The following is a 27,120-nucleotide window of genomic DNA, read 5'->3' as shown; positions in this document are numbered from 1 at the left end:
GAAACAGTCCAGTGCGGCGGAAAAACCCGGGCGCCGAGCTCCAAAAAATAATCTCAAGGTACACCCAAAAAAAAGTTGAAGATAGTAGATCCGAGATCACGCCAGCAATCTACGCGACACTCGCCCAAAATGCCTGCGACCGTGGATACCTCGAGCTCAAAGAAGCGCAAGAGCACCAAAAATGCCGGTGCCCCCTCCAAGCGCCGCGCTGTGGCTGAGGAAGACAGCTTGGCCGAGACCTTGTCGAAGGTTCAAGAGCTGGAGACTCAAATTGCGGAGTCGCGCAAATACTACAACAATATTGCGACCCTGATCTCGATGCTGAATGTGGAACAATCAGCGAAAAAGCCTGAGCTGGCAGTGGCCGTCTCTCTATGCCGAGTATTCAGTCGATTGATGGCAGCGGGCAACCTATCTGAGAGCAGTCGCGATGCCGAGAATGAGAAGATCGTGGTGGCGTGGTTGAAGGAGCGATGCTTGGAATATCAGCGTGCATTGCTATCTATCATTCGTGAGGCTGATACTACGTCTCAGGTGGGTGCAAATCTGGTTGGCTATCCATTCGTTAGGGCTCCGCTAATCAGAATACTAGGTTACGGCCCTGACCCTGAGCATGCGCCTCGTGAAGGAATACAGTACTCACATCTCTGGAGCAGACAGCAGTATCTGGTCTGGTTTCTTCAAAGACATCATTGAGGCCCTGGTGGAGGCCCAGAACGGCGAGGAGGTGCGAGCCGAATTCGTCGCAAAGTTCATGAAAGAATATGAAGATATTCGATACCAAACATTTGGACAAATAGCGTATGTCTTCCAATTCGCTGTTCCATTTTGATCCTTTGCTAATTTATTATAGTGAGTATGCCGCCGCTCGACGAAAGACCGACATTATCGAGATCCTTATTTCCCTCCTCTCGGCCTGCGACGAAGCACCGAGCTCTGATCACGAAATTGACGTCGAGAACTTCTTCGCAAAGCCCGAACCAAATAATAAACGTCTCCGCACTGTCCATGGTCACAAGAGGCGAGCGCAGGACGCATGGCTGGCCATCCTTCGCAACAATCTTTCCCAGGGTCAACGGAAGGCTCTTCTGCGTATTATGGTGCACACCATCGAGCCCTGGTTCACTCGGCCTGAACTCCTGATGGATTTCTTGACTGACTCATACAACGAGGGTGGTGCCATTTCTCTCCTTGCCCTGTCCGGTCTTTTCTACCTGATCCAAGAAAAGAACCTGGACTACCCGCAATTCTACGCCAGACTCTACTCGCTCCTCGACGCAGACCTGCTTCACTCCAAGCACCGATCACGCTTCTTCCGCCTGCTGAACACTTTCCTCGCCTCGACCCATCTTCCCGCCACCCTCGTGGCAAGCTTCATCAAGCGTCTCTCGCGTCTCTCACTCAACGCGCCTCCCTCGGCTATTGTTGTCATCGTGCCATTCATGTACAACCTCTTCAAGAGCCACCCGACTTGCACCTTTATGATGCATCGTGAGATTCGTGATAAGAAGTTTGCCGCCGAGATTGAGTCCGAAGGCATGGAGGACCCATACGACCCCAATGAGACGGACCCTACCCGCACCAATGCCATTGAAAGCAGTATCTGGGAAATCGAGACTCTTCAGTCCCACTACCACCCCAACGTCGCTGCCATCGCACGGATCATCTCCGAGCAGTTCACGAAACAGGCTTATCAATTGGAGGACTTTCTTGACCACACCTATCAGGGTATGGTGCAAGGCGAGCTTGGCACTGGAGAAAAACCACTGCGCAAGATTCCAGTGGTCGAGTACCAAATCCCCAAGCGTATCTTCACAGACCGCCTACTGGTGGAAGATGACGGTGTGGATTCTGGGGCTGGCTCTTTCATGCGTGGTCTCTGGGACTTTTCGTCCTAATTTCTCAACGTCCCAATTTTGCTGACCGCCCTAAGGCTTGTCTGATGTACGTTAGCCCTCAGTTCTTTGATATTTTTGCATATACCTAGACGTGATGGGCGTTGAAAAGGAATTCGTTTTTTATATTTTCATAAATTTTCTCGTTAATTACTGGAAGACTAAGCTGTCGTCTGCTGGCATTTTATGCCCAGCCTATACACACGCAAAACGATGTTTTCATCGGCCTCCAATTCCTCTCTGCTTCACCAAGGCACCAGTCCGAACGCTCCAGCCACTCCCAGCCTGAGCTGAAATTGACGTCAAGAGCTGCTCGGCTTGCTGTTCAACGAGCCGTCACTCTAGACGAAAAGGTCAGCACAATGGATCTCACAAGTCGCCCCACAACAGTGAATACATAGGTGTACTTACATCTTGTCGAGCTTCTTCTGCCGCTCCACAACGTTCATGCCTACGAGGGCGAACACCATCACCTAGTACCTGCTGACCATGTACGCTCCATCCCGTGCCAATGCGAAGAAAGCATCGGTCACATCCGGCCACCATGGCAACAGGTTTGTGAGCATCCAGGCCAATCTCACCCGAACCCGCCAGAAGACACCACAGACCTCGCCTTGACGATCGGCATCAAGGTCACGGGCTTCATTGAAGAAGCGCGTGAAAACCAGATCGATGGCATGGTTGGACTCGGCTGCCTGCACCCGTCCAGCGACATTCACACACAGTCGGTCAAGACGCCAGAAATACAACCGAGTCAGTGCGGTAACCCGGTGTATGAAAGGCGCAAGCCGCTGTTGGACGTTCCTCGCGAAGGTGAGGCCGAACATCAAGGTGTGTCTAGCCATCCACCGACGCGAATTCCGGGAGACGCGGGTGATGCGCAGGAATTCGGCCCTCTCCATGACCAAACGGTACCGGGTGATTATCGCAATGGTCCCGCGGCGAGAGCCTTCCAGGCGGGCTTGGGTGGTCGAGTCCGGGGTTGACTGGGGCTCCGGGTCCGGCTGCATGGTTGGGATCGATTGGTGGAGGTGATCAAGAACTATCTGCATCTCGCTTCTCAATGGCTGTTCGACGGGCCAGGCACGGGTGCTGAACTCGGGGATACCCCCACTCGAAGACGAAGATGAGGACCAGGGAATGTCATCTTCTACTGGCGGAAGAGCGTCGGCGGTTGAGCTCACAGATGGAGCCTCGCTTTCCGCTGGAGCTTCATCCTCAGGCGAAGCTGCTCTCTCGGCAGGAGGCGGCGAGTGAGACATCGGGAAAGGCGGATATGCTCGAAGCTTTATATTGAATCGCAAGATGGGAGGGGACTCGCAGGGAAAAGTGAATATTGGGTCTGAGATGGGGTCGCGACGAGGAAAGATTGTCGGAGAGTCTGCATATCTCATCAAAAAGCGTTTGCATTGGTCCTGGAAGCAATCGACCTTGCTGGCGTATTATTATACGGTCACTTGTTCGGGATGAATGGCTGAGGTGCAAGGGAGGCACCGAACACAGTCCCACCAGGGAGGTGCAAACGCAATGGTATCGAAGGCATTAGGTATCAATCGACGTAGAGAATGACTCTCGGCAGCAATATGTGATAGATTGACCAGATCGAGTACAAATACCGTTGCAAATTGCAATGACCAAGTCCAATGATGGTATGGCGAGAAATTATACACCGTGTGATTGACGATTTGTTCCAGGTTGAGCTGGTTTAACTTCATTATGTTGCAGAATGAGTCTTTCAGTGACCGACCGTGCCCAATACCGATACAAGGTTCGTCATGAGCAGTATTGTGGATAGTGCAAAGGTGCATCTTGTCGAACGTCTAGTGCGCAGCGAGACGATGCCGATAATAGAGGAGAGAGTATATCCATGGTGTTTATAGTTCGGCAAATAGAATCTTCCGCCCCGATAGGGGGACCGATTCATAGGAGATACTATCGAAGAGGACATCAGTCACGCGACCATGTATGATTCACGTTTGCGGTTTTCATACGTAACTAGTATCGAGCGTTAGTCAAGTGTACTGAAGACTCTTGTCCTCACTTTATGGAATTCCCCTTCCAAACGAGATTCTTGGACTGTTGATGTCCACCGACGTCAATCGGCTGGCAGCCGCCCTTGCAGATTATAAGATCGGCCGAGCAGTGATAGTATAAACACGGTTTTTGCGTACTGGCCACCCCTTGGTATGACACTCTGTTTAGAATGATTTTGAGAAATGCTTGTCAAAATGCCATGTTTGCAACTGCAAGTTTGGACGATACTGCCTACCCGTCTACCCTTGAGTTGTATCAAAACATCTCGGGAAGGGATAACATTCCTCAGGTTCCAGTGAGCTATTCTACTGGCGTTCAATGTACACTTCTTTTTTGCAATAAATAACGAATCATACGTAGTCTAGCAGATTTGGTGTTTAATAATATATCAAAGATTTGCTGTACATTGCCTGTTCGACAAACGATACTACAGCTGCTGATTCTCCGCTCTCGAGCGTAATACGATGCTCAGGTAGCTCGTTTTGTTATTGGAGAATCTTCCCCTCGATGCTCAGGCCGCTTATTGGGTAGATTTCTTCAAGTATTTTGAAGTCGCATACTTGATTGGGCAAAACTTGAAGGCCTCAACATCCCCGGAATGCCGCATTCTCTCCCAGACACACTAGAGCATCAACAAAAGAATACTAACATGCGACAATTCAGGTCCATCTTGCGGGGCTGGGAAAACACCAGGCTTTTCTTGCAGTAGAATAAAGAATCGTGATGCGCCACCGGGATCTCGCCTTCTACTCTACTGTATCTACTTCCGACGTCGACTTTTCTATGCACCACTCCTTTTAATCCTACAGCTTACTTTCTTTAACATCCGAATCAAACATTTCCGCCCCTTTTCTTCCAACCAACCGTCACTATGCATTTCGCCGGTGTCCTCGCCATCTCGGCTTCCCTCGTTGCTGTCGCCTACGCCAACGACCCTCTTGCCTTCACGGCTTGGCCCAAGGATATCCAGGCTGGAAAGCCTGTCACTCTGACCTGGGCTGGTGGTGCTACTGACCAGGTACTTACTTGTTCTCATTGAGGCGTAGATGTTTGAGGTCGCTGACTCGGGTGGTTGCATTTAGCCCGTCACTCTCACCCTCCGGAAAGGAACCTCAACCAACCTGCAGGATGTCGAGATCATCACCGCTCAGGCCAAGGATGGCACCTTCACCTGGACCCCCGGTGACAATGTCAAGAGTGGAGAGAACTATGCCTTCCAGATCACCCAGGGCGGCGAACGCAACTACTCTGCTCTTCTTAAGGCTGGACCCGCCGTCAAAGCCGTGTCAGCTTCGCAGTCTTCACAGACAAACACTGCGACTGGTACCAATACCAACTCCGCTCAAACCAGCAGCACTAGCAGCAGCTCCAGTACTAGCAGTGGCACTACTGCCACGCAAGCCTTTGCCACCACAAGCAAGCCCTTGATCAGCTCGTCAGCTGCCGCTACTCCATCCAGCAGCCCGGTTTCCTCAACTACAGTCACCAATTCCGTCACTGCTGCTGAACCCTTCGAGACCAGCAACATCAAGAATGGCAAGAAGGCCTCTGCCACCAGCAGCGTTCAAGATGGCGGCGCTTCATCTCTCCAGTCCTACTCACAACTCTTCATGGGTGCCCTGGGCATGCTTGTGTATCTCGTTCAGTAAATTGTATCGACCGCTGACGATGATGATGTTGAATTGGGTACACTATTACCTGTCGCTCGTTCCAAAACAGCCTTCCATCTTGTGTTCTTACTGTTCTGACCCATTCTCTTCAATACTGGACTGGGCCACCTTCAATGTACATAGTCCAATACCCCCCTTCATATCACTGAGAGGCGGCTTTGGTCGGGCGTTGTGGAGGTAATTGAATTGGTTTCAAGACATGTTGATTCATTCCTATTTTCCTCCTTTTATCTCTCGGATGGTGGTAACTGATGTCATCGATCGTGACAATGCAAGTCTATCGATGTGACACGTTAACTAAAAGTTTGTCAGGGTCACTGTTTACTCCTAAGCACCAGGGTCTCGGCAGCGGCATGGTGATCCATGTACCAATCAGGTTTAGCGGCCGAGTTAGCGCGATCCGTGCCTGGCGGAAATAACAATCGATAAGGGATCTTGTCAAACACAACTCCGTCCACAGCTCTACCTCTTTGTCTACTCCAACATCCTCCCTCACATCCGTTAGCTCTTTTCTCAATTTTGACAGCTCGTTCGGTCTTCCTCGGACCATTCTGTGAGAATTGACCAAGGAGCCATAAATTATCGCGAGTGCCGCGCGGACGAATTGATCCGCTCACCTCCGGCGCGCCCACCATTTCCTCCTCCTGGGATGTCGAGTTGACTTCTCGATTAAGCCGCTGACTCGGCGATGGTCAGACTCCGCGACAGGATCGCATCGTCGCATCTGGCCCTTTTGAAATTTGAAAACGGTATGTCAGCTTCTTCCCTCTTCTCTCTCCCCTCGTCGGCGACAACAGACGAGCAGTCCATCTCCCGCACCAACACCCTCTCTCACAACCCGCACCTGTCACCATGTCATCCATGGGGCGGGCGATCCGACGACTGGGCTCCTCACGGAAGCTCAACACAGCAGAGGGGATCAGCACTGACTCGCTGATCTCGATCCCAGAAGAAGCGCCGCAAGTGAATCTTGCGCCGGTGGACACTCAGTTGAACATGCACCGGTTCAACACACTTTTTGAGGAGGAAATGGCGGTAGAAGGCCCCAAAGGTTCGTTCAAATCTAACTGTACATCCTCTCATACATCGCACCTACTAACCTTACGCAATCGCTGCACAGACTCTCACACCTTGCCCGCGCAAGCCCCCACCTCGGCAAGTCCACGCCTCGGCAACGAGGCCCCGGCAGAATGGTCGGCTGTCGGCCACGCAGCAGCAACCGGCAAGTCAGGCCGTGTCATCCACAACCTGCAGGAGGAGGTGGCTCGTCTGAAGCGGGACTCCGCCCTCTGGCAATCCAGAGCGGAGGAGTCTCAGCGAACCAGCGAGGCCCTCAAAATCCAGATGGAGGAGATGGCCGATTGGCTCCGCCACAAGGAGCAGGTCAATGAGACCAGTCTCAAGTCCATTGACCGGAAGAACCGCAAGATCGAGGAATTGCGGGCCGAGCTGCATGCCGAGCGCACCAAGCGCCACGACGCGCAAATCGTAGCAAACGAGACCAACGAGGCGATGCGTGTGGAACGCCAGAACCACAATCGCGAAACCGCTCGTCTGCAAGAGGAGGCCAAGTACTTCAAAAACCAGTACGAGGTCCTGAGCAGTGCCACGAAGCGCGAAAAGGCCGACCTGGAGCGCCGGGTGGACAAGGCGTGGGAAAAGGTGAACTCCATTGCGGAGACGTCGAGCACCCAAGGCGAGTGCGCTAAGCGCCTAATGGTCATCGGGGACCAGAAGAACCGAGAGATCGACGGGCTGTACGAGGTGTATAACAAGGCGAAGGCCTTACATGCCGACTACAAGGAGACCAAGGACAAGGAGTTCCGGGGCACCATCGATCGGGCCCATGCCAACAACGCACTGATCGATGCTACTCTCAAAGAGCTCAAGGAAACTCAGGACAAGATGAGGTGGGTGATTCGGATGAGTGAGCTCAATGAGAGCAAGAAAGCCAACGGACAGCAGACCAAGGAAGCCGAGGAGCAACCAACATCCGAACCCCCATCCTCCTAGTGCGCTGGTTGCCGCTCTCAACCCTTGGAACTTGGTAACGGGCTAGTTTCTATGCTCAGTTCCAGTCCACGGCCCCCTTGATTCCTGTCCTTTCTTTCCTGTCTTCTGCTACTCGACATTTGATCTTTCGGTCCGTCTTTCTTCCGCCCATGCCATAAACGCCTGAGGTCCATCCGCCGCGCCATCATCATCAATACAACGCCTGTCCTCCGTCCTCCATCATCCGTCCTCCGCTTCTCTTGGTCCGACACCCCTTCTCTTTCCTCGACCATCTCTTTTTCATGTTCAGACCTTTCGTGGTTTCCGGCGTTTTGGCAGCGAAGATACCCATTGCTGCAGTTCGGTCAAGAACTCCGTTTCATCCCTTTTCTTTTACCATACTTCGCCGCCTCTCCCGCCTCTGCTGCTCTTCCTCTCTCCTGCCTCCCTCATTCTTAGAGTTGATGCCGTGATGACCCTGCATTATTTGGTTCGGTTTCTTTCGTGCTTCTATCTTCATGCACATTTGCATCTGGGTTTTCGTTCATGCTACACCGCATCTATGGGCGATATTCTTACTTTTCTCTGTACCAATACCCTTTCTTCTGATGTTTTCTATTCCAACATATTTTATCTCTGTTCCTCTTTTGAACAGGGTAATGCACTAATATTTTATCTCTAATTGCCTAATTGTCGTTCACTGTGTAAGCTTGACCATTCTCGAGTGGTTATGTCCCCTCGATAAGTCATCCGCAGCCCATCACTCGGAGCCACAATTGTTTCACGCTGGGGAAAGGGAGATTCCGCTCAATGGGTCCTTTTATGCAAGTCTGTGCCGTGTGGATTGTTGGAGATTACCGATCATAGCGCCCATCGACTCTTGTCGGATCTTGTCTCTCTCCCTTAAACCTGTCGACCTTTCCAAACATCTCCCACACTCTGCTCTCCTTACTTCCTTTCTTTTTTGCAACTATCTTCCTTTCTTCTTCACCCTTGGTGTAGGTGCACGTGAATCTTCCTTTCTATCTACTACCATCAGGTGCCGATTATTTCAGTTTCTGACATTATCACAGAGGCAAGCTCGTGGGAGGTCATTGTACCTTGCACTAGTCATTGATATCACATCCAAACCCAACTTGCTCATATCTCTATGACACTCCGTCATCATGGCGACCGAGCGTGAACTACAAGTGGCCTGTCTGTGGGGACTTCAGAACATTGCGGTATGTTCATGTCCTTGCCTTGAATATAATGTGATTAAATTTAGCTAACACGATATACATACATAGTTCCGCGAATTACAGGAGGAGATCATGTATGAAAGTCAGTTTTCCTTGAAGTGTATCAAGCTGATGGAATATAGAAACCTATCGCCTGGCACCCAGGTCAATTATTCGCTTCTTGAAGATGTGAGTACTTTGTTATGGATTGCAACTAGTCCATACATGCTGATCATTCATTTCTCAGGTCTTGGTTATCAAAGGCTGCTTTGATGATGATACAGAAGCCGCCGTGGTGGCATGCATCAAAAACTATGTCAAGAAACACATGCACCACAACCTACCCGATGTCAGTACTTTACTCGGATCAACATCTCCATGAGCCATTGAGCACTGATCCAGTCATACTATGCAGGCGCAGTCACGAATCCGTCAGATCGTCAGTATTGACGTTGGGGCCGCCTTGGGTAGCCGAGAGGGTCTGAAGTATGTCAAACCATCATCGTCGCTCATCAAAGAGGCCGAGGTCCGGGACGATGGTGCCTCGACTCCCGTGGCCACTGTTGCTCCCATTCAAGTCTCCCGGGCATGGATACCAGCTCGTATCAGAGTCGATTACTTTCGAAAAGATCCACACAGCATTCTTGATCGAGTAGCTGCGGCCACCAGTACGAACATCAGTCTTGACCACTCTGGTTCTAAGGGCATCACCATTCGTGTGTCTGCGGATGTTCCCGAAAAGGTCGACGATGCAATGGAAAAGCTCGGGAAGCTGGACCCTCTTCTGGTAAGGCTTATGAATGAACAGTCCCCCGAATCAACCACAGATATCTTACTTTTACAGGCACTTATCAATACCCCTCATCGAGCCTTTGCAAGTTACGTCCCCGATACATTTGGCCTGCGCTTCGGTATCCTTGAACTCGAGAAGCTGAACGACATCGCACCACGACGCATCCTCGTGGATCCAAAATCGCAAATCAAATACAGTATTCCCGGATTCTTGGTCCCGGTCTCCTGTCGCATCGATCCCGGTACCAGTACATTCCGCATCTCCGAGCACCTTCGCAATCCTACCGGAATCGAGACTGCGGTGCTCGGTGGAAATCGCCAGACTATAAGATGTTGGTCAGGATTCACTTACCCGGCAGTTGGCAAGCCTGGCGAGAATAGGGGTGCGCAATACTCAGGGCTCGTCGTTGTTAATCAGCCGGCCCTGCCCGGTGCTGAGCGTTCCGCTGCTGTGAAATCTCAAGCTCGTGCATCCGCCTCAGTGAAACAGGGACAGGAAGCTGACACTAAGGTTACCCCCGCTAGGCCTTCAAAAAGCCCGTTGGAGACCACAGGGTCTGAAAGGACAGCGAGAGTCGGTCGGCCTCCCCTGGCATCTCGATCTGTGTCTTCTTCTTTACCTTCAACCAAGCTATCAGGGGTCAAGACACGCAGGCCAGTCTTACCTGATGGCACAGTGCCCTTGACGAAGGCTAGAGCGCCTACACGTTCCACTACTCCCGCGGATTCTAAGAAGTCTACTCAGTCTGAGTCCCAGGGCTCTGACGCTCAGAAAAAGGTCCAGTCCGAGGTGTTCGGGCCAGGAAAGCGTCGACCTAGCCTTGTATTTGCGAAGGAGGTTCTGGAAGAAATCCTGAATTCAACCGAAGAGGTGGAGAAACCTCAAAGCTCACCAGAGAGACGACTGAGCACCGGTTCTTCCTCTGTTTCGAGTTCCAAATTCAAGGTCGCAACGCAGTCAGCGATTTCATCTGCCCAGCCTGTCACTCAGACTAGTACCAGAACTGGCGCTCATCAAGAGCAACAAAAGTGTATCAACTTGCTTGATAATGAACCTGTTATTGCCGGTGATGAGAAGACCACCCCTGCAAGCTCGCATTTTGAGGTAGCGTCGTTATCTGAGACTGCATCGACATCACCTGTACTTCATTCAGCCAAATCGACGAAAGATAGCGCCCCATCTGAGTCACCTGCATTTCAAGCGGCGTCATCAGAAGTCTCAAATGCCCTATCTGAGTATACGCAGAATTCTTCTAAGTCTTCGAGACAGGTACCTGAGTCTACACAATCGCCTGTTCTAGCCGGTGATGCTGTCTTTCATGACGATCAGGAGACCCCTCGGCCAATGAAGAGTCTCCCTCTGACTCCCAAAGGCCCAGCTAGCCTACCAGCTGACGATCAGAGCACCCCCCAGTTAACAAGGAGTCTCCCGGTCCCGCCTGCCGAGATATCAATCATCCCAGACGATAGTATTCGAGGAACTTGTGGATCAGCCGAGTCGCCTTCTAGTGTGGTTACTGGCAACCCAATCACCGCGCAAGCTACTGGTTACGGAGGTCCTACCACCCAGATGAATTGGAGTCCTTCGTATACTGTTTCTCCCCACTCGGTTTCAAGTGAGGCCTGGTTCCAGGGCCTGGGTATCGTATTTGGGGTACCAACTCAAGGTCCTCTCCCTTTGGGCCATGACATGTATGTCCCATTTATGCCATCTCTATGTCCAGGCCATCCCATTATCCTCCAGCCCATCTATTGTCCGACACAATTTCCTGGCTTCAGTATGCATCCTTCAGCCCTGGCTACATCAGGTCCATCCCAGTGGTCTACGGGGCAGGCTCCACCAATCTCGCAGCAGCAGCAGCAGCAGCTTCCTGGCACGACCTTCCAGCAAAGACAAACTCCCAGCCAGCACCCGTCTGCCTCATCTCTCGAGTATGGCGGAGGTTCCGAGAGTAGTGCTGCCTCCGCTGCTGGTACAGCTGCAACTTCCGGTGATAGTTCTCAGCCTCGGTCTCAATCGATAGTACCTCAGAGCCAGCGTGATTCAGTTGATCGGCCTATCTAGGAGAGGCTCGCTGACCCGGATGACGGAGACAAGAAGGATTTCCATTCACTAATGAATCAACGCACACCAAACCCCAGTGGCAATACAAAGGAGAGTTCCAACTCGGAGTCGAAGGCAAAAGGGAAAAAGCGCTGGACGCCCTTCGATATCCATTTCACCGTAAAAAATGATGATACATCTACTTCAGCAAGTCTCCTACCCCCAAAAGGGCGGCCGCACAATAGCCCAGCTCATGCCGGATTTGTCAAAGAAGTTTACAGGGCCCTCGCCCCCATTCTCACTACCGCCCAAGTCTTCCCGGGACCTTTAGAACTAGAGATTCAAATTGGACTTGTCACCATGATGAACAAGCTAAGAGCCGCAGAACAAAGCTACATGAGCTTTGATGAAATGAAAGAGGTTATCTCTCCTCGTGGAGAACTCAATCGGCCAAGCACAGTTTTTCTCGGCAGACTCACATCCTTGCCTGGTGATATCGATCACATTCTCAACGTCCGCCCCGATGGAGCCCGTCTCTTCGACGGCGACCCATCCACTTTCACCATCGATTATGAATTCCACTGTGTTTTGAAAACGGTTCACCACTCGTCATCTCAATCGATGAGAAAGGTAACCCCACAGTCAAGAAGCCCGAGGCTATCTTGAGGTCTGTTCATATCAGCTACCCAGATCGCATCTGGGATGCTACAGCTGTTCTTCATGGCCATTTCAGTCCTCATGGCAAACTAGATCCAGAAGTCGAGCGTGCCGTGCAATACATCGCGAAGAACTTATGGGTGGAGCCTAAGCGTAGCATTCGCCTCTTGACTCGTGTCGACAACAACATCCTCAGCGTGAAGAAGGTCATTTTAAAGCGCATCAGCTACCATCGCTGCACAAACGATCGGTACGTGAGCGATATCGGAGGTGGAATCGCCATGCACGGCCTTCAACTTCGAGTCACCGAGGTACAGGACCTGGCCCTCACAGCCCGTCAATCAAATTGCGACATTTTGGAGGCCGTTTGCGAGTCTTTGGATGACATGTTTACCGCTCACCGGCAGTGGTGGGAGATTGCATTGATCAGACCCTTCCATTCAAACCGCTCTTAGCCAGGGTGTTCCTACCACCATTGGAGATAATCACCGGAATTGGTGCCCCATCGACATCTTGGGTATCCAGACTGAACTCATCACCTGCGCGCCTGCTTCACCAACTGCTCAGTCGATCAATCACTATGGTCTGGGCTCACTGCTGGCCCTCGCTACGGCTGTTGTTGAAAATATCGATCCAGTTGGGTATTCCAACGCTGGTCCAGCTGGGGATAGGAACAAGGGGCGGCGGATGAAATTGCTGGAATGGAATAGTCGTGATTGAAAACTCTTCTTGATGGGAATGCAGACAGACAAATCTTGACTTTGGTGATGAACGGAGATCTTTCCATTTGATTAGTCAAGATATGGAATTCAATGCAATTGTTTGGAATCATGATTAGACATTGGCACTGTAATTGATGTCAAATTTGGAAATGAAAAACAATTGCTGTTCATTCTCTTGCCATAATTCTATCTATAAATGTTAACCCATACAAATAGCATGCAATCTCCTCCCTACTGTTGCACCTGTGATCCCACTCACTGCAAGAATTCACACCTCTCCCCACTCCCCTGCCCTAGCATCCGCCATTCCAAACTCATTCGTAATCCCAGATCCCTCTCTAATCCAATACGCCAAATGATCTGTCACCGTCTGTCGAACCAAAGTCCCACCAGTCGTATTCAAATTCATCAGCACAGGCGCGTCAGCGTTCCACCGCGGCTAATCTATATCGCCATTCGTTCCCTCGGGAACGGTAGCATTAGCCATCCCACCTTTACCGTCGGCAATAGATATCACTGGTGTATCGTTTATGATGAAGTTTCCCAGCATGCGTTGGAACACGTCTCTGAAGTTGGTATTTGGCACGGATGCTCCAACTGAGAAGTAGGCTGTTAGATCCGCGCCGTGGTATGCTGGTGTCACTGAGTACTGGTACTTCCAGCTTTTTTCCCTTGATCTTCGATCGCTTCTGAAGAGAAGGCATCAGTTAGCCAGTACGATGTGCAGTCGAAGGCTGACTCTGCGAAGATGTTGAAGGCGGTTTGTTGGAGGCCTGTTGCGAATTCGGATTGGTTGAGGGCTGTTGGGTCACGGTTTCCGAGGGTGTCGTAAGGAGGGCCGGTTGATTCGGGAGATGATGAAGCCACTTTGTATATCGAGAGGAGTTCGGCGAAATCTGAGGGCGTGAAGTCGGGAAATGTTGATTTGAGGTATTGCATAAAGGCGGCAGTGGTGTTTGTAGTTGGAGGACTGAGAGGGACACCGTCGTTGGCGTTATTCCTATGTGTTTTTAGTATAAATTAACGAAATTTTGGAGACAATACTATGCTGGCTTACCCCAGACATCATACGCTTGCCGCCGACTTTCTTCTCAGGTAGTTGTTTTGACGGAAGTTCTTGAATGAGTTCTCCATCTGTGACGGGTAAAAAAGCCCAGGTACCCCATGCACCTGATGTGGAAACATTGCCACTGGCATACTGGAGCTTCTCTGTGTCTGCATGTACTAAGCAGTCGAATATGGAAGAATCACTGGGCGTCCTATCATCATCATCACACCCCGCTCGTGCTGCAAAGTCGTGACAGTGCGCCGTTCGGCACCTCGTCGTTATACTTGAATTGTGTCGCAGTATAGGGACTCGCGGCGATGATCTAGCATGTAGTCAGAATAGTTTCAAATTCTTCAACAATGCTCACACTTACATTATTGAACAATCCATCGTCCTTGCCTCCATGTGCCGTAGCCTGTAGCATCACAGCCCCGGCCCCTGAAGACTCGCCCCCGATAGTTACCCGGGAAGGGTCTCCACCGAACTTGGTAATATACTCCTGTATCCATTCAAGTGCAAACCGCATGTCAAGCAGACCAGCATTGGTCTTGCCATATTTGTGTACATCCTCGGACGACAGGAACCCAAACGCGCCCAGTCGGTACTGGATAATGACGGATATGAACCCATTTTCATTTTGTCTTCATCCAGTCGCTAGGATCATAAGTCGCCCCAAAAAGACCGTAGCCACCGCCATCTGAGTAAATTCTGCAACTATCATAGCTAGAACTGATACGACAGGGCAATTCATAGGAGAACAGGAAGGTCTTTCACCCCAGCAGGAGCGAAAAAGTTCAGAAACAGACAATCCTCATCACCCAGGGCTGAATTGAATCCATAAACTTCCGGTAGTTTCGCAGCTCCCGACTGAGGGCAGAGAGGTGGCTGTTTCGTGGCAGGAATGATGGCTGTTCAATTCACTGATGGGGGCTGTGGGGCTTGCCAGCGTAGCTTTCCTATGGGTGGCGCGGCATATCGAATTCTAGTCAGTTGTTAGCACGAGGACTCCCGTCTGCCCGGTCATAATGTAGATTTTATCTCCCACCCTTTGAATATCTTGATGTCATAAGTGTCCTTATAAACATCCTGATATCTCGCGTATCTCAAGTCAACTACCGGACTGGCGGTGTGGATGAGGTTGGCAAGGGAGGCTGGAGCAAGGGTTAATGCTAGCAGCACGAGGCTGTGGATTCCAATCCCAAAGCCCATCGGAGATCTTCTGCGATAGTAGGTAATGTGAAGGAAAGGAAAACACTCATCAGGGATGAAACAAGAGTCGATAATTGGCACCTGTCGCAGCTGCCGACATGCAGTTGCGCCCAGACAAAGCCATGATTAATGGCATAAATGGGCACATTGACATGCTGTCAATCCCGTTTCTTAGATTCCGGTATCCACTTAACAGTGAACGCGATTATACCCTTGTTGACCTATCATTGCATTGGTCTAACTTTGCAGGGACCAGTGCCTATGTACTAGGGCTAACTATTGAACACCAGGGCAGAGGCCATGGGGGGCCTAACACGATGTAACTTAGTGCCAGTCCACACATGCTCCTTTGTCAATTCCATCGTGAATATACTAGAAGTATTGAGCTGAGTGCTACTCCATCTAATTGAGGTCGACACCTATTGCGAAATGAAGTAGGCGTTTCTTGTCCAGCTGACGAAACTCGGGGTTAGGGTCAATTGGAATATATATTGTTAACAGGCCGAGTCATAGATACCCTTGACAACTTCGAAACCAACGCCTCGCAACTGGATAGTACGTAGTTTTAATTAAGATTGTGATAATAAACTTAACTAGGAATTTCTCATTAAAAAAGAGAGAGCAACAGCTCAACCATAGCTACCAATTACGCGTTCGTAGTATAAAAAGAAAAACGAAAAAGAAAAAATGACCGACGCAGGGGTCGAACCTGCAATCTCTTGATTCGTAGTCAAGCGCCTTGCCATTGGGCCAGCCGGCCGTCACGTGAGATAGTATTCGAGGCCAGTCGGCCAAGCGATTCTCAGATATTAGTTTGCCAATATTTTGACTACATGACTGCCTAGACAAGCTTCAGACTGTGTTGCTCGACTGCCGCCGCTAGGTCAGGGGACTAGAATACATCTTGGCCTATTGGAGACTAACTATGTATTAAAAAATAGTGATTGAAATGAAGATACCGTGTCTTACATCCCAGTCCTCTCCTGAGCTTTGGCATCGAAAGAATGGGAAAATTGGATGGTTCATGTTATCACCTCAATACTTTCTTTGATCACAACAAACCACCTGGGCCATTTTCTATGCGAAATGGTAAATATGGGAGAAAGTTGGCGTCAATGACATGAAAGAGGTGCTTCGCATTTGCACTGGACCGATATGAAGAGTTCACTCTATATATATGCTGGAATACCCATAGCCATCACTTATTCCACAATGAAAGAGAGTCTATATTCTAGTGATGATTTATTCAAGAGCTATGCATCGAATGTACATCATGAAGTGCGCCACTGCAAAAGAAATTAGTCATCTAAACATGCAGTCAATCTATTCAGTCATCATCCTCCGGCGCATCATCCACACTACGCAGCCACGCGCTACGAGCATCAACCGCCGCCTTCCGCACGTCTCGCTTAGGATCATCCAAGACAGCACGCAGGGAGCGCAAGACTTGGATCTTTTCCGGTAGAAGTGGGGAGATAGACGGGGGTAGGCGAGCGGTACCTGCTGAATCACCAGGTGTCTGTTTAGCAGCCAAGAGGTAAAGACATTTCAGAGAATCAGCACGGAGACGAGGCGGGTTGACGACGTCAGACTTGATCTCTGTAGTCTTGAGTAGTCTCACAACGAGGCTGTGGACGTGCCCGCACTTATCGATCACAGCGACGCCATTGTCGCGGATGATCACTGCAAGAGTGTCGAGTGTAGCTGCGCGGACGGCGACGGAGTCGGAGGTTTGGAGGTCAAGGGATTGGAGGAGGAGAGGGAGTAGAGTGGGAAGTTCAGGCATGACTAGGGCCGTGGAGATGGTTGAGAGGATGCCGGCAAGTGCTGTAAGATGGGCCGGCTTGATGTGGTCCAAAGCCTTGGTGGGTTCGGAGTCGTCACTCGCGACAACGTTAACTTCGCGAATTCGCGAAGAGATCATCGGGATGACAGTTGTGAAGACACGTTGCTTGCACAGTAGGCGGATTGATGCACCATTTGTTGTGGAGACTACGTCGTCGTCACCAAGAAGAATGGAGAAACCACGAGCAGTAGAAGTGCTAGTCTGCTGATCGGGCGATGAAAGAAGACCCAAAAGAGAGGTCAGTATATGGGTGGTTGTCGGAGCGAGTCGGAGGACAAGGGCCTTGGAGAGCCAGAAAATGGTGCGGATAGTAGCTGGGCTGTAACTCTGCTTATCCGAAGAAACGAGAGAATCAAATAGATTCTCTGCAATATTCAAGTCTTCCTTTGACAGGAACTTGTTGACAAGCAAAGCCAGATGGCGCAGGAATGCCAGGTGTGTAGCCGGCTCCGAAGTTTCAGATACACAACGCTGCACCAAATCTGAAAGAAGCTCCGACATGTTGGGGGAGGTATAAGGGATGTGGCTGCTGCAGTCCTTGGACAGGCCTGCGAGAAGGTATGTGGAGATGATAATCGTGCGTTCTTGATCGGCTGTTGCGCCTTGTGCGAAAGGAACGGGAACAAAATCCTCGGTTGCAGAGAAAAGTTTGTAGACATTCTCTGCTACTTGCTGCTGTTTCTGGACAGAGACTGAACGCACAAGCAGGTTGCAGAGCCGACCGAGCGTGTCCAGGACAATAGAATCTTTGAGAATCTGGTTCTTTCCCTTGCTGGACGCCGACTCTGAGGCACTACGGCAGAGGCCAACAACGATCTTGTCGAAGTAGAGATCCACGCTCGGATCAGTATCCATCTTTCTTTGCTGCATGACAAAGAATAGGGTCATGAGAATGGCCCTTGGATACTCGATAGCACCAGGTTGCTCCTTTTGGAGCAGAACAGTCAGCTTGCTGAACAGACGGCGGAATAGAGTCTCGAAGATGTCTCTCTCGACACTGATCTGAGCCAGGGTATCCAGTGTAGAAAGATAGGTCGAGTTTGTGCCATCATCCTCATCTGGAAGCGTCGCGACAAACGCAGGAAAGGTGATATCCATAATCAGGCGAGGCTTATGCTTGGAGATTTCAGCAAGTGCCGCAATCGCTTCCTTCTTCAAGTCACCTCGGCCGGTGGACTCCTCCTGGAGCAGAATCTCATCCAGATACTGAACGAACAAGCCAATCTCATTGTCCTGGAAGAAATCACGCAGGGTGGAAAGACGAAGGAATCCCTTCAGAGCAGTCACCCGGAAAGAAACTTCTTCCTTGGCAGAACCCATCAGTGCCTGACCCAGAACATCCGAGAATTGATCCTTGAACTCAAGCAATGGGTTCCCGAGCGAGACTTCACCTCCTCGAGTTGTCCATTGGCCGAATACTTGGATTGCGGACTCGAACAGCACTGACAGAGTCTCAATAAGAGCTCTTTGCTTGGCGATGCCATCTGCTTCTTGGTAAATGGTGAAGATTGGGGCGACGACAGTTTGAACGATGATGGTAAACGCAAAGGCTGAAGCAGATGACAAGAATTTGAGAATCTGCTGCGCGGGCTTCGCCTGCTTCTGCTGGGGCTCTTGCAACTGGTCATTGCACTCCTTCGTGATTGGGCGCAGATACTGCGCAAGGGGCAGGTCCTGGGAGACCTGAGTGACACCTTCCGAGAGGCGTTTGGCGATGTCTTGCAGAGCTTGCAGAGAAGACTCGGAGAGGAATTCTTCTTGAGCGTTGAGAATCTCAAACTTCAGCACCTCCCAGATAGTAATTGAGTAGCGAGACACAGTGTCGGGATCGTATGAGTGAATACAGGCGATCAAAGTGTTGAGAGCGTCTTTCTGGAAGGTCATTAGCTTCTGTGAAGGTACAGAATCTACAATGAGCACGTACTTTGACATTGACAGAGGTAGAGTCTAGCTTATCGAGCAATGCCGGAATGGAATGAGGAGCGAAATGTCTGGTGGAAGAGATACAGTCCTGCAGGCGACCTTTCAAATCCTGGGCAGTAATTCCGTATGGGTCATTTGGTGGAGGTCGGAAGGTGATTGGGAAGTAGTTGTACACCGAGTCAAAGAGCAGCTATAAAATTTAGTAAAGAATGGTAACGCTGCAGCGATAGTGAACATACCTCGACGTGGTTTGTGATGTCCCATTCCATCATGACCACCTTCATAATGGAGAAAACCATCATCAAATTGCGTGGGTCCTTCTCACCCGTCATGAGATCCACGATTCCAACGAGGGAGGTTTCGCCCATATCGCGCAATGCTATCGATTCCTAGTTAGATATAGTAACAGAGAGGGCTGGACCCTGTACAACATACCGGCACGGTGTGATGACATCAACTCATTGAGCAATTGGTAAACCTGGAACCGCTGCGATTGGGATCGGGATTGGAGGTCCTGGAAATGGGAGAACAGACTAGAAATCAGTTAGCACTATGTCTCAAAGCCATACCACATAGTCCAATGCCATAGAACTGCCCAACTCTGACCCGGATTGAACATACGCTTGCGCTATCTCAGCAGCCAATTTCTTCGTAAACCGATCCAGCTTTTGCAGCGTATCCAATCCCGCAACAGCACCCCCATCCTCAATTCGATCACAGAAGAAGGACGTCAAGACCTGAACCTGTTGTCGGGTCAGGAACTTGGGCGGCAGCGCCTTAATGACCGAGGTGAGGAAGGAGACGGCCTTTCCACGGAGTATAGGATCTTCATCATTGATGTATTCGCCAAGTTGCTGAACAATTTCAATTAGGGTCGTCTTCTTGCTCTCGACATCTGCATTTAATTCCTCAATTAGAGTCACACGACTTGGTGAGTGCGGGGGAGTGTGGGCCGATGATCGGACTGACCTTGGGCGACGCCGTCGGCGATGCGTTTAGCTTCTTCTTTGTCGTGGTCCACCACTAACATGAAGGTCTGCAGGGCCGACATGATGCCAATTAATCGGCCGGTTCAGGCCAAGCGTGTGAAAGAAGTGCAGTGAACTGCTTCCGAAGATAAGGACTTCACCGGCTTTGTTTCCCCCTCCTCCCAATTTCTTGTGGTCCTTATCGATTACAGTCAGGTGATATGTAATGGACCTCTCCACATCACGTGCGACTTGTTGCGTCATGGGTGAGAGTGGCATGCGAGTCCTTGATAACGCCGCATACACCCAAGATGAAGGACATAAGGTCTCTCGCATCGATATTTCTACTTCTAAACCTTACTAGCTCTGCTACTGCACTTTGGGGCCTATCCATCCCTGTTCCACAACAGCAGCAGCCGCTAGTTCCATCGCAGGGTCAACAATCCATTATGAATAAATTCATCCCAGATATCATCAAATCCAAAGTTACAGCTCCGAGTGAGGACTTTGTCGGTGGCGCAGACCAACCAGTTGTCTCGGATGTTCTTCCAAAGACAAAAGGCATCAATATATTTGCTCAAATGACCCGAGATTTCGACTCCATCTCTTCGCGCCTTAATGACGCCTCCCACAACATCACAGTCCTAGCCCCGCGTAACAGTGCTGTGCAGGACCTACCCCGCAAGCCATGGGAGGATCCTGAAGACTGTGCTAAGTTTGGAGGAGTGCATGCTTATGAGGGTAGTGATGGCCAGGAGCGGGCGAGACGCAATCTGCGGCGTTTCGTAGAGGCTCATATTGTTCCTGTCAGCCCGTGGCGGGAGGGCGAAGAGGTCGAAAGCCTGGGAGGAGAGAAGTTGAAGTGGTCAAAAGAGGGCGACAAGGTTATTGTAAGTTCTACTTGTGAGTCTGCGCTGCAGTGTTCATAACTAACTGGCTATAGCTCCAACCGGGAAACATCGAGGTGGATACCGTCGCTGAGAAAGTCGCCAATGGAGAAGTCTGGGTGTTGAATGGCGTAATCAACTACCGCTCGGATTGATCGTACATAGTTATGAGATTATGAGATGAAACGATCCATGACAACTGGAATGATAATTGCTGGAAAGAATCGACCATAGTACAAACAAATTGATGTAAAGGTTAAACGCCGCAATCTCTTTTATCTATTCAGAGCCAGTGAGTTGCCCTCCACTGGAGCAGTAATATACACCGACACTGAGCATGAAATGCGCCTCATATCATCAATTAGTTCACCTCGGGCGCATAGTTCCGCAGAACGCGCTCCTCAACACCATCGAGAATGCAGAAGTGCTCCATGACCTCCAGGTTCTCTGCCTCGCTCAAGAACAGCTTGTCGGGATCCTGGCCAGGCTGCATGGGGTTCATCATAGCCGCGGGGTTAGCCTGGGCCATCTGCTGCGCCATCTGGTTGGCAGCTATGTAGGGTGATCAGCAATTAGTCCAAATTCCCAGAAGAGTACGTTCTTAGTTCCGGGAATAACCTACAGTTATCACTGCCCAAAATGAATCCAAAAACGGACTGCAAGCCCATCAAGTTGAGGAAGTACCACGACAGACTGGACACCCATTGGACATCTAAATCACGGGTCATCACACCAGACTGAAGCATGGACTTGAAGCGAATAGTCAATGGGAAAGGCAATTTCACTGTAATTTCCAGTCAGCACGTTGTAATACCAATCGCGATTAGTTCGTCCACGTACAGATCACGAATCCCGAGAAGAAAGCGTTGATCCAGCTCATAATCAGAGTCTGCGGAATCATCATCATCATGTTTCCCTTGAGCATGCCCATCATGGCTTCCATGCCTGCTGGGTCAGTCATCGGGTTCGCCGGCGGCTGGCCACGGTTGTTGGGATCCTTGAGGAACGCGCCGCTCCGGAAACCGTTAACAAGGTAGTTCTTGCGGGCCTCGAAAGATTCCCGGTCCAGAACGGCGCATGCATGGTTACGGAGGTTGACACCGCGGAGGAGAGCATGGCGTTCGCGAGACTCGGCCAGGGTGGAGGCGGGCTTGGGCGGCGTGTTCATCAGGACCGTTGCATAGTGGCGGAGGATACCGGTCAGGATCTGATGGAACAATGGATTAGCAATTGTCTCTCGAAGTATTTCGAATCGTCCAGATCGCAAACGTACCATAACCACCGAGATGGGGAAGAGGATCCAGTAGCTACATCGTAAGGGTCAGTACGGGCGCCGTGTCATTGTGACTTGAAGGAGGATCAATCTCACAAGAGAGCCGGATCCCGAAGGATAGTCTGCTCAACAACAGCCATGGTGAAAGACCAGGATGAAAAAAGAATGGCTGGTGGAATGAGGCCAACGAGTTGTCCGTGGCTGCGGAGGGGGAAAGGAAGGCGAAACCCTGACGGAGGTACGGCAGCGTGTCATTGGCCCGCCTTAGCTCCAGCTCTCTCCAAAGGGCCACGCCGCATCTTGCGCTCCTCGCGATAAACACTGAAATCTCTCTGCAACACAACACACTTTGCTCTCTTGTATCTCCTGATCTAAAGCAATATCTCATATCTATCTCCAAGCCTGTTCCATTTGGATTTAAATTGCTACCATGGCGGACCACAAGGTACCAGTCTACTCTACCAACGGTCCGTAGCGTCTCGATTTACTCCTTCGTTCCAATGCTTTCGTCCTCGGCAGCATGGACACCACTCTTTCGAGTCCAAGCTAACATGTCCCAAATTAACAGACCTCAAGTCAACTAGCGACGATGCTCTCCTCCCCTACCTAACCAATCTCCCTGCACCATACACCTTCTCTGTCGACAACACCAAGAGCAACATCCGCTTCGTGCTAGGCTACAGCGCCGTCGCAATTGCAGCTTTCACCTTCTATGCAGACCGAAAACTAGGCTGGGAAGCAACTACGTCACCCTGGATTATTGCCGCAGTGGTATCATACTTCATCCTCAATAGCGCGTTGACGTTTTGGATCTGGGCCGTCGAGGCTGGAGAGGTCTTCCACGGGAAGCGCAAGACTGGAGAGACTGTAAGTGAACAATATCTTGATCTCACTAGCTGAGAAGCTCGGCAAAAGTTCAAGCCTTTGTGCAAGAGACTAATCATTTCTGCTCAAATAGATTTCTATCTCTTCGTCCGTGCAGAAGAATTCCGTTCCTTACAAGCTACACGTGGTATACAAGTCGCCCACCGGCAAGGTTCTGCAGGATAAGAAGTTTGAAGCAGCCTTTACCAACTGGTTTTCCGCCGATGGCGTCTTCCACCCAGAGCCTTACCGCCGCTGGTTGGCTGGTGAGGTTGATGTGCTGAGATTGGCAGCCAAGGAGAACGAGAAGAAGGCTGGCGTTGGAAAGCAATAGGATGCCAGCACTAGATTTGGGCAAGAGAAGTAGTAGCAATTTCGCTGTTTCGGAAGGACAGAAGGAAATCTCACATATCAATCGTCTTAGCTTTAGGTTGTCTTACAGGGTCGATCGAAGGGCCAAAAACATGCATTTTGAAATGCGAGAGCGGGTTTACATCTTATAGTCGAATGTGACAATCTAACGTTTATCAAGCGAAGCTTTCTCTTTTTCTGTAGTTAGGTGTTAATTTCCGGACGATGAACACAACAAGTAAGAAAAAATAACAGCAAGAATGGAGCGATCGCATTCCTTAGTATACTCAAAATGGCTAAAAACAACAGAGTCTATATGGATAATCTTTTAGACATAACAACCTCGTAACATCCATCAAGCACAATAAACAGGCGTTTAAGAAGACGCCTCCAGGGTGCCCGGTCGCTCGGTGGCGGCGGCAGGCTGAACATTGTCCACCCGGCGGTTCTGGATGAGTCTCTGTGAAGTTGTTAGAATTCCGAAATCCATCTTAGATATCTGGAATGAAACGATGAAGACATACCAGCAGATTGCGCAGCAGGACAACGATGGTCACCTTGCCAATAGAAGGCACGAAGAGGGAGGCCTTCTCCTTGACCTCAGGGCCGAAGTTCTAGAAAAGGATGTTAGACAATGGACCGCTGATGATACAGTAAGATCTCGAATGGAACATACCTTCTCGCTGGAGAAGTTGATACACACGGCACCCTCGCGGAGCAGGCTAGTATCAAACTTATACTTCTCACCGGGCACACCCGAGATGACAACATCGCACAGCGGCGCAACATCCTTAAGAGTGGCACCCTCCATATCGACAATCTCGTGTCGGCGGTTCTTCAGACCCTCGCCACGGGTGAACTTTTGCACACCGGTGATATCAACACTGTACACGCAAGCACCGTCATTGGCAAGCAGCGCGGCCAATGGACGACCAACGACCTCAGAGCGGTTCACCACACAGATCGTGTGACCGAACAGACGGTTGCCGTAGGGAAGGATAGTGTTGTAGATGTTGAGGTACTCGAGGATCTTGATGTTGGCCAGCGGGGTGCAAGGCAGAATGCACTTTTGGCGCTTGGTCTCCGGGTCCAGGAAGCGGATATTCTGGTACATGTTGAAGATGTAACGATGGCTGAGACCCTCGACATCCTTGCCAACATCGACGATCTGCTGCAGGTACTGGTCCTGACGGTTGTTGAAGATCGGGTAGTAGACGATGATGCCGTCGACGTCCGAGTCGCCGTTGGCGGCGATGATGGACTCTTCGATGTCGTCGCGGGAGACCTCGCGGAGGGAGTACTTGAAGCCTCTATAGAAGGAATTACATGATTAGCTTAGGATCTATACTGCATGGGAGGTGCGGCGCATGTGGGGTTAAATATGACCTTCCTCTCGTCGCGATCTAGAGGAGGGGCAGGTATGAATCATACACAGTCCACCCCACCAAAGGCCACGCTCAAGAGCGATTGACAGCGCAAAACACAAACGAAAGCAAGGACTTACTGTTCCTCGCAAGTCTTCTGCGTCCACTGCGCATACATCAGCGCAGCGGGGTCATTGTTGGCCAGGAAGCCGACCAAGTGCGGCGGCTTCTCGAGGGTCTTGAGCCCCTCCTGGACCTCCTGGAGCAGGCCATTGGCGACATGCTTGGACAGCATGACCTTGCAGGAGGACTGGGAGGCGGGTGCTGGGGCCGACATGGCGACTGGTATAATTTCGAAACGCAAGAGCTGAACGAATAAACCCTTTTGGTTCACGCGGAGGACTCGCAATTCTGAGGGGAAAAGATTGTTCGCTTATCGATAAGAGTTCGGATGCCGCATTCGGCCTCACTTGCCGAAGTCGCTGCTTGGAACTATGTACTAGTTAGAGGGGGAATAAATCATGCTACACTTGGTGATAATATTCATTAATTGAATATTCCAATTCTGTACTAATAAATTGCCACAGTTGGAAGTCGTAAATTCCATCCCACCTCTCCTATATGAGATATTTTCGAATGAACACGCCTTTCTCTTGAGGTTCTTAGTAGAATGCCAAGTCGATAAGGTCCGAATACACGAGGCCAACTTCATAAAATATCACATGGTGTATGGCTCCAAAATACTAGCAAATCAGGTTTGTAAACCTAGTTTAGCTCGTTTCTCATCTCTTGTCATCAATTAGTACTGAAAGCAAATCGTTGATCATACAGCTCTTCTATGATCTCCCGGAATTTAGATCTTGCCCTACTTCACCACGCCAAGAAGTGTCATTTCTAGGCCTATATAGGTTTCAGTTAAACTTGACTTGGATCACTGGAAATAATATGGACAGCCATGTACAAGCATAACTCATACATTTTATACTGAAGGTAGTTAACTTGAAGTTGGTGCCATACGTCTCTTCTAGTAGTCAAGTACACAAGTAGTTATACCAATCATAAAACTCCTTAAGAACTACCCTCAGATGTAGCTATCTTGCTGGCTAGAGGATATGGCGGCAAAATAGCTCAGAACTGCGCCACAAACTGCGTAACCATACTAGGGTGGTTAGGGCACTGAGAGTGTAATAGGCCCCCTCGACCCTGGTGTGCTGGAAATGGGCTGACAGTACATCACATCCAGGCTCTTTCGTCCTTTTCTCCTCTTCTCCACAACCCGCCAGCTGCTCAGACATGATTAGATAGAAGAGTTCCCGGACGAGATTCTTCTCCATATAGTCTCCTTTCTATCCCCCGAGTCCTCAATCTGGGCACTGGCACAGACAAAACCGCCATCTTTACGCCGTTTGCCCCCCTTGCCTTTGTCGGTATAACGTGGTCTATGTCGATAACACCGCCCTGGACTGGGCAGCACAAAATGGAAATATGATTACATTTCAAAAAGCGCTAGACGCTGGCGCTCCCTTGCCAGCAAATCCACATTTTGGCAAAACAATGGAAGAACCTGTCGTGAACGCGTATGGCAAAAACGTCGGACGGCGTGTTTACGAAGAATGTCGGGCCCATCCGGCCTCACTCGCTGCCAAGGGTGGTCACGAGGAAATGATTAGATTCATGATTGGACGGGGTGTCAATGTGAACCTTAGAGACGGGGATGGATTCACGTTGCTGGCTTTTGCGTCTATCTACGGGCACACCTCGCTCGCGCGCTTCCTGCTTAGCCAGGGTGCTCGCCAGAGATTCAGCAGCCATATGAGCCACTACCCCTTACGGTTGGCTGTATATCATGGGTATGAAGATCTTGTTGATCTCCTTGTCGAGAATTTGAAGCAGGGCTGGGCAGATGGGTTTCTCGAGCAAATTCAGGATGCAGTCTGCGGCGCTGTAGTTGCAGGTCAAACTTCGATGGTCCGATATCTGATTGAGCACCATAACGCGCCAGTGACCTTTGTTATGTATTATGGCCATCCGATGACACCCCATATGCAGGCGGCCAGAGACGGGAGGGCTGATATGGTTCGATTACTTCTTCAGCTCGGGGATGAAGTCGATGTTGGTTCATCGCTCTCACCACGACTAGGGCAATCTCCTCTTAGTCCTCTCGCAGAGGCTGCAAGGGGAAATCATGCGGAAGTCGCCTAGATCCTGGTCTGGCTATCACATCTCATTATCCGCACACGAGAGTTAGCAACGTCCGCTGAGGAGAAGAACTTCCCAAGGGCAGAAATGCTACTCGATAAGGGAACCCATCCTGAGTTCCGCCAGGAGGACGTTCCCGAACCAGAGACCTTTCCAGATTGG

At 50.4% G+C, this 27,120-nt stretch overlaps 13 protein-coding genes across 13 annotated transcripts; 8 read left to right on the top strand and 5 right to left on the bottom strand.

The window, feature by feature from the left end:
• Window positions 1–129: 129 nt before the first annotated feature.
• On the top strand, window positions 130–1,898 carry noc4 (ribosome biosynthesis protein NOC4; the record flags this gene model as incomplete). Its single annotated transcript, XM_057158515.1, has 3 exons — window positions 130–534; window positions 593–801; window positions 854–1,898. The coding sequence occupies 3 exons, from the start codon at window positions 130–132 to the stop codon at window positions 1,896–1,898; spliced, it is 1,659 nt and encodes a 552-aa protein (XP_057002469.1).
• Window positions 1,899–2,368: 470 nt separating this feature from the next.
• On the bottom strand, window positions 2,369–3,157 carry N7473_012575 (uncharacterized protein; the record flags this gene model as incomplete). Its single annotated transcript, XM_057158514.1, has 1 exon — window positions 2,369–3,157. One exon carries the CDS (start codon window positions 3,155–3,157, stop codon window positions 2,369–2,371), a length of 789 nt encoding a protein of 262 aa, XP_057002468.1.
• Window positions 3,158–4,800: 1,643 nt separating this feature from the next.
• Window positions 4,801–5,578, top strand: N7473_012574 (GPI anchored serine-threonine rich family protein; the record flags this gene model as incomplete). The annotated part of the gene is made up of 2 exons (XM_057158513.1): window positions 4,801–4,947; window positions 5,012–5,578. The coding sequence occupies 2 exons, from the start codon at window positions 4,801–4,803 to the stop codon at window positions 5,576–5,578; spliced, it is 714 nt and encodes a 237-aa protein (XP_057002467.1).
• A 478-nt stretch (window positions 5,579–6,056) lies between these two features.
• Window positions 6,057–8,217, top strand: N7473_012573 (uncharacterized protein). Its single transcript, XM_057158512.1, has 3 exons — window positions 6,057–6,348; window positions 6,405–6,650; window positions 6,720–8,217. Exons 1-3 carry the CDS (start codon window positions 6,288–6,290, stop codon window positions 7,610–7,612), a joined length of 1,200 nt encoding a protein of 399 aa, XP_057002466.1. The 5' UTR covers window positions 6,057–6,287; the 3' UTR covers window positions 7,613–8,217.
• A 540-nt stretch (window positions 8,218–8,757) lies between these two features.
• Window positions 8,758–10,707, top strand: N7473_012572 (uncharacterized protein; the record flags this gene model as incomplete). The annotated part of the gene is made up of 6 exons (XM_057158511.1): window positions 8,758–8,814; window positions 8,881–9,000; window positions 9,059–9,160; window positions 9,227–9,598; window positions 9,656–10,598; window positions 10,682–10,707. The coding sequence occupies 6 exons, from the start codon at window positions 8,758–8,760 to the stop codon at window positions 10,705–10,707; spliced, it is 1,620 nt and encodes a 539-aa protein (XP_057002465.1).
• Window positions 10,708–12,007: 1,300 nt separating this feature from the next.
• N7473_012571 (uncharacterized protein) lies at window positions 12,008–12,759 on the top strand (the record flags this gene model as incomplete). The annotated part of the gene is made up of 2 exons (XM_057158510.1): window positions 12,008–12,230; window positions 12,290–12,759. 2 exons carry the CDS (start codon window positions 12,008–12,010, stop codon window positions 12,757–12,759), a joined length of 693 nt encoding a protein of 230 aa, XP_057002464.1.
• Window positions 12,760–13,465: 706 nt separating this feature from the next.
• Window positions 13,466–15,283, bottom strand: N7473_012570 (CAZyme family CE10; the record flags this gene model as incomplete). Its single annotated transcript, XM_057158509.1, has 7 exons — window positions 13,466–13,715; window positions 13,766–14,026; window positions 14,091–14,224; window positions 14,304–14,396; window positions 14,448–14,678; window positions 14,996–15,056; window positions 15,120–15,283. 7 exons carry the CDS (start codon window positions 15,281–15,283, stop codon window positions 13,466–13,468), a joined length of 1,194 nt encoding a protein of 397 aa, XP_057002463.1.
• A 1,327-nt stretch (window positions 15,284–16,610) lies between these two features.
• Window positions 16,611–20,103, bottom strand: N7473_012569 (MET18/MMS19 family protein; the record flags this gene model as incomplete). The annotated part of the gene is made up of 6 exons (XM_057158508.1): window positions 16,611–19,001; window positions 19,054–19,242; window positions 19,292–19,431; window positions 19,488–19,585; window positions 19,674–19,947; window positions 20,022–20,103. 6 exons carry the CDS (start codon window positions 20,101–20,103, stop codon window positions 16,611–16,613), a joined length of 3,174 nt encoding a protein of 1,057 aa, XP_057002462.1.
• A 192-nt stretch (window positions 20,104–20,295) lies between these two features.
• N7473_012568 (uncharacterized protein) lies at window positions 20,296–21,062 on the top strand (the record flags this gene model as incomplete). Its single annotated transcript, XM_057158507.1, has 2 exons — window positions 20,296–20,910; window positions 20,964–21,062. Coding segments are annotated over 2 exons (714 nt in total), but the record flags the coding sequence as incomplete, so codon positions are not given.
• A 206-nt stretch (window positions 21,063–21,268) lies between these two features.
• Window positions 21,269–22,320, bottom strand: N7473_012567 (ER membrane complex subunit EMC3; the record flags this gene model as incomplete). Its single annotated transcript, XM_057158506.1, has 5 exons — window positions 21,269–21,459; window positions 21,530–21,691; window positions 21,748–22,114; window positions 22,181–22,214; window positions 22,277–22,320. The coding sequence occupies 5 exons, from the start codon at window positions 22,318–22,320 to the stop codon at window positions 21,269–21,271; spliced, it is 798 nt and encodes a 265-aa protein (XP_057002460.1).
• A 290-nt stretch (window positions 22,321–22,610) lies between these two features.
• Window positions 22,611–23,378, top strand: N7473_012566 (signal peptidase complex subunit 2; the record flags this gene model as incomplete). The annotated part of the gene is made up of 3 exons (XM_057158505.1): window positions 22,611–22,647; window positions 22,749–23,047; window positions 23,139–23,378. The coding sequence occupies 3 exons, from the start codon at window positions 22,611–22,613 to the stop codon at window positions 23,376–23,378; spliced, it is 576 nt and encodes a 191-aa protein (XP_057002459.1).
• Window positions 23,379–23,593: 215 nt separating this feature from the next.
• Window positions 23,594–25,150, bottom strand: N7473_012565 (methylenetetrahydrofolate dehydrogenase (NAD(+))). The gene is made up of 4 exons (XM_057158504.1): window positions 24,900–25,150; window positions 24,072–24,705; window positions 23,920–24,009; window positions 23,594–23,855 (listed from the first exon to the last, which is right to left on the bottom strand). Exons 1-4 carry the CDS (start codon window positions 25,094–25,096, stop codon window positions 23,772–23,774), a joined length of 1,005 nt encoding a protein of 334 aa, XP_057002458.1. The 5' UTR covers window positions 25,097–25,150; the 3' UTR covers window positions 23,594–23,771.
• A 1,163-nt stretch (window positions 25,151–26,313) lies between these two features.
• N7473_012564 (ankyrin repeat domain-containing protein) lies at window positions 26,314–26,961 on the top strand (the record flags this gene model as incomplete). Its single annotated transcript, XM_057158503.1, has 1 exon — window positions 26,314–26,961. One exon carries the CDS (start codon window positions 26,314–26,316, stop codon window positions 26,959–26,961), a length of 648 nt encoding a protein of 215 aa, XP_057002457.1.
• Window positions 26,962–27,120: the final 159 nt, after the last annotated feature.

This window comes from Penicillium subrubescens, assembly GCF_028828155.1.
Source record: "Penicillium subrubescens strain IBT 31985 chromosome Unknown utg000011l_segment0_segment0, whole genome shotgun sequence".
Classification (NCBI taxonomy): Eukaryota; Fungi; Ascomycota; class Eurotiomycetes; order Eurotiales; family Aspergillaceae; genus Penicillium; species Penicillium subrubescens.
The sequence above is the reverse complement of the archived record's forward strand: the minus strand, read 5'-3'. Positions and strand labels throughout refer to the sequence as shown.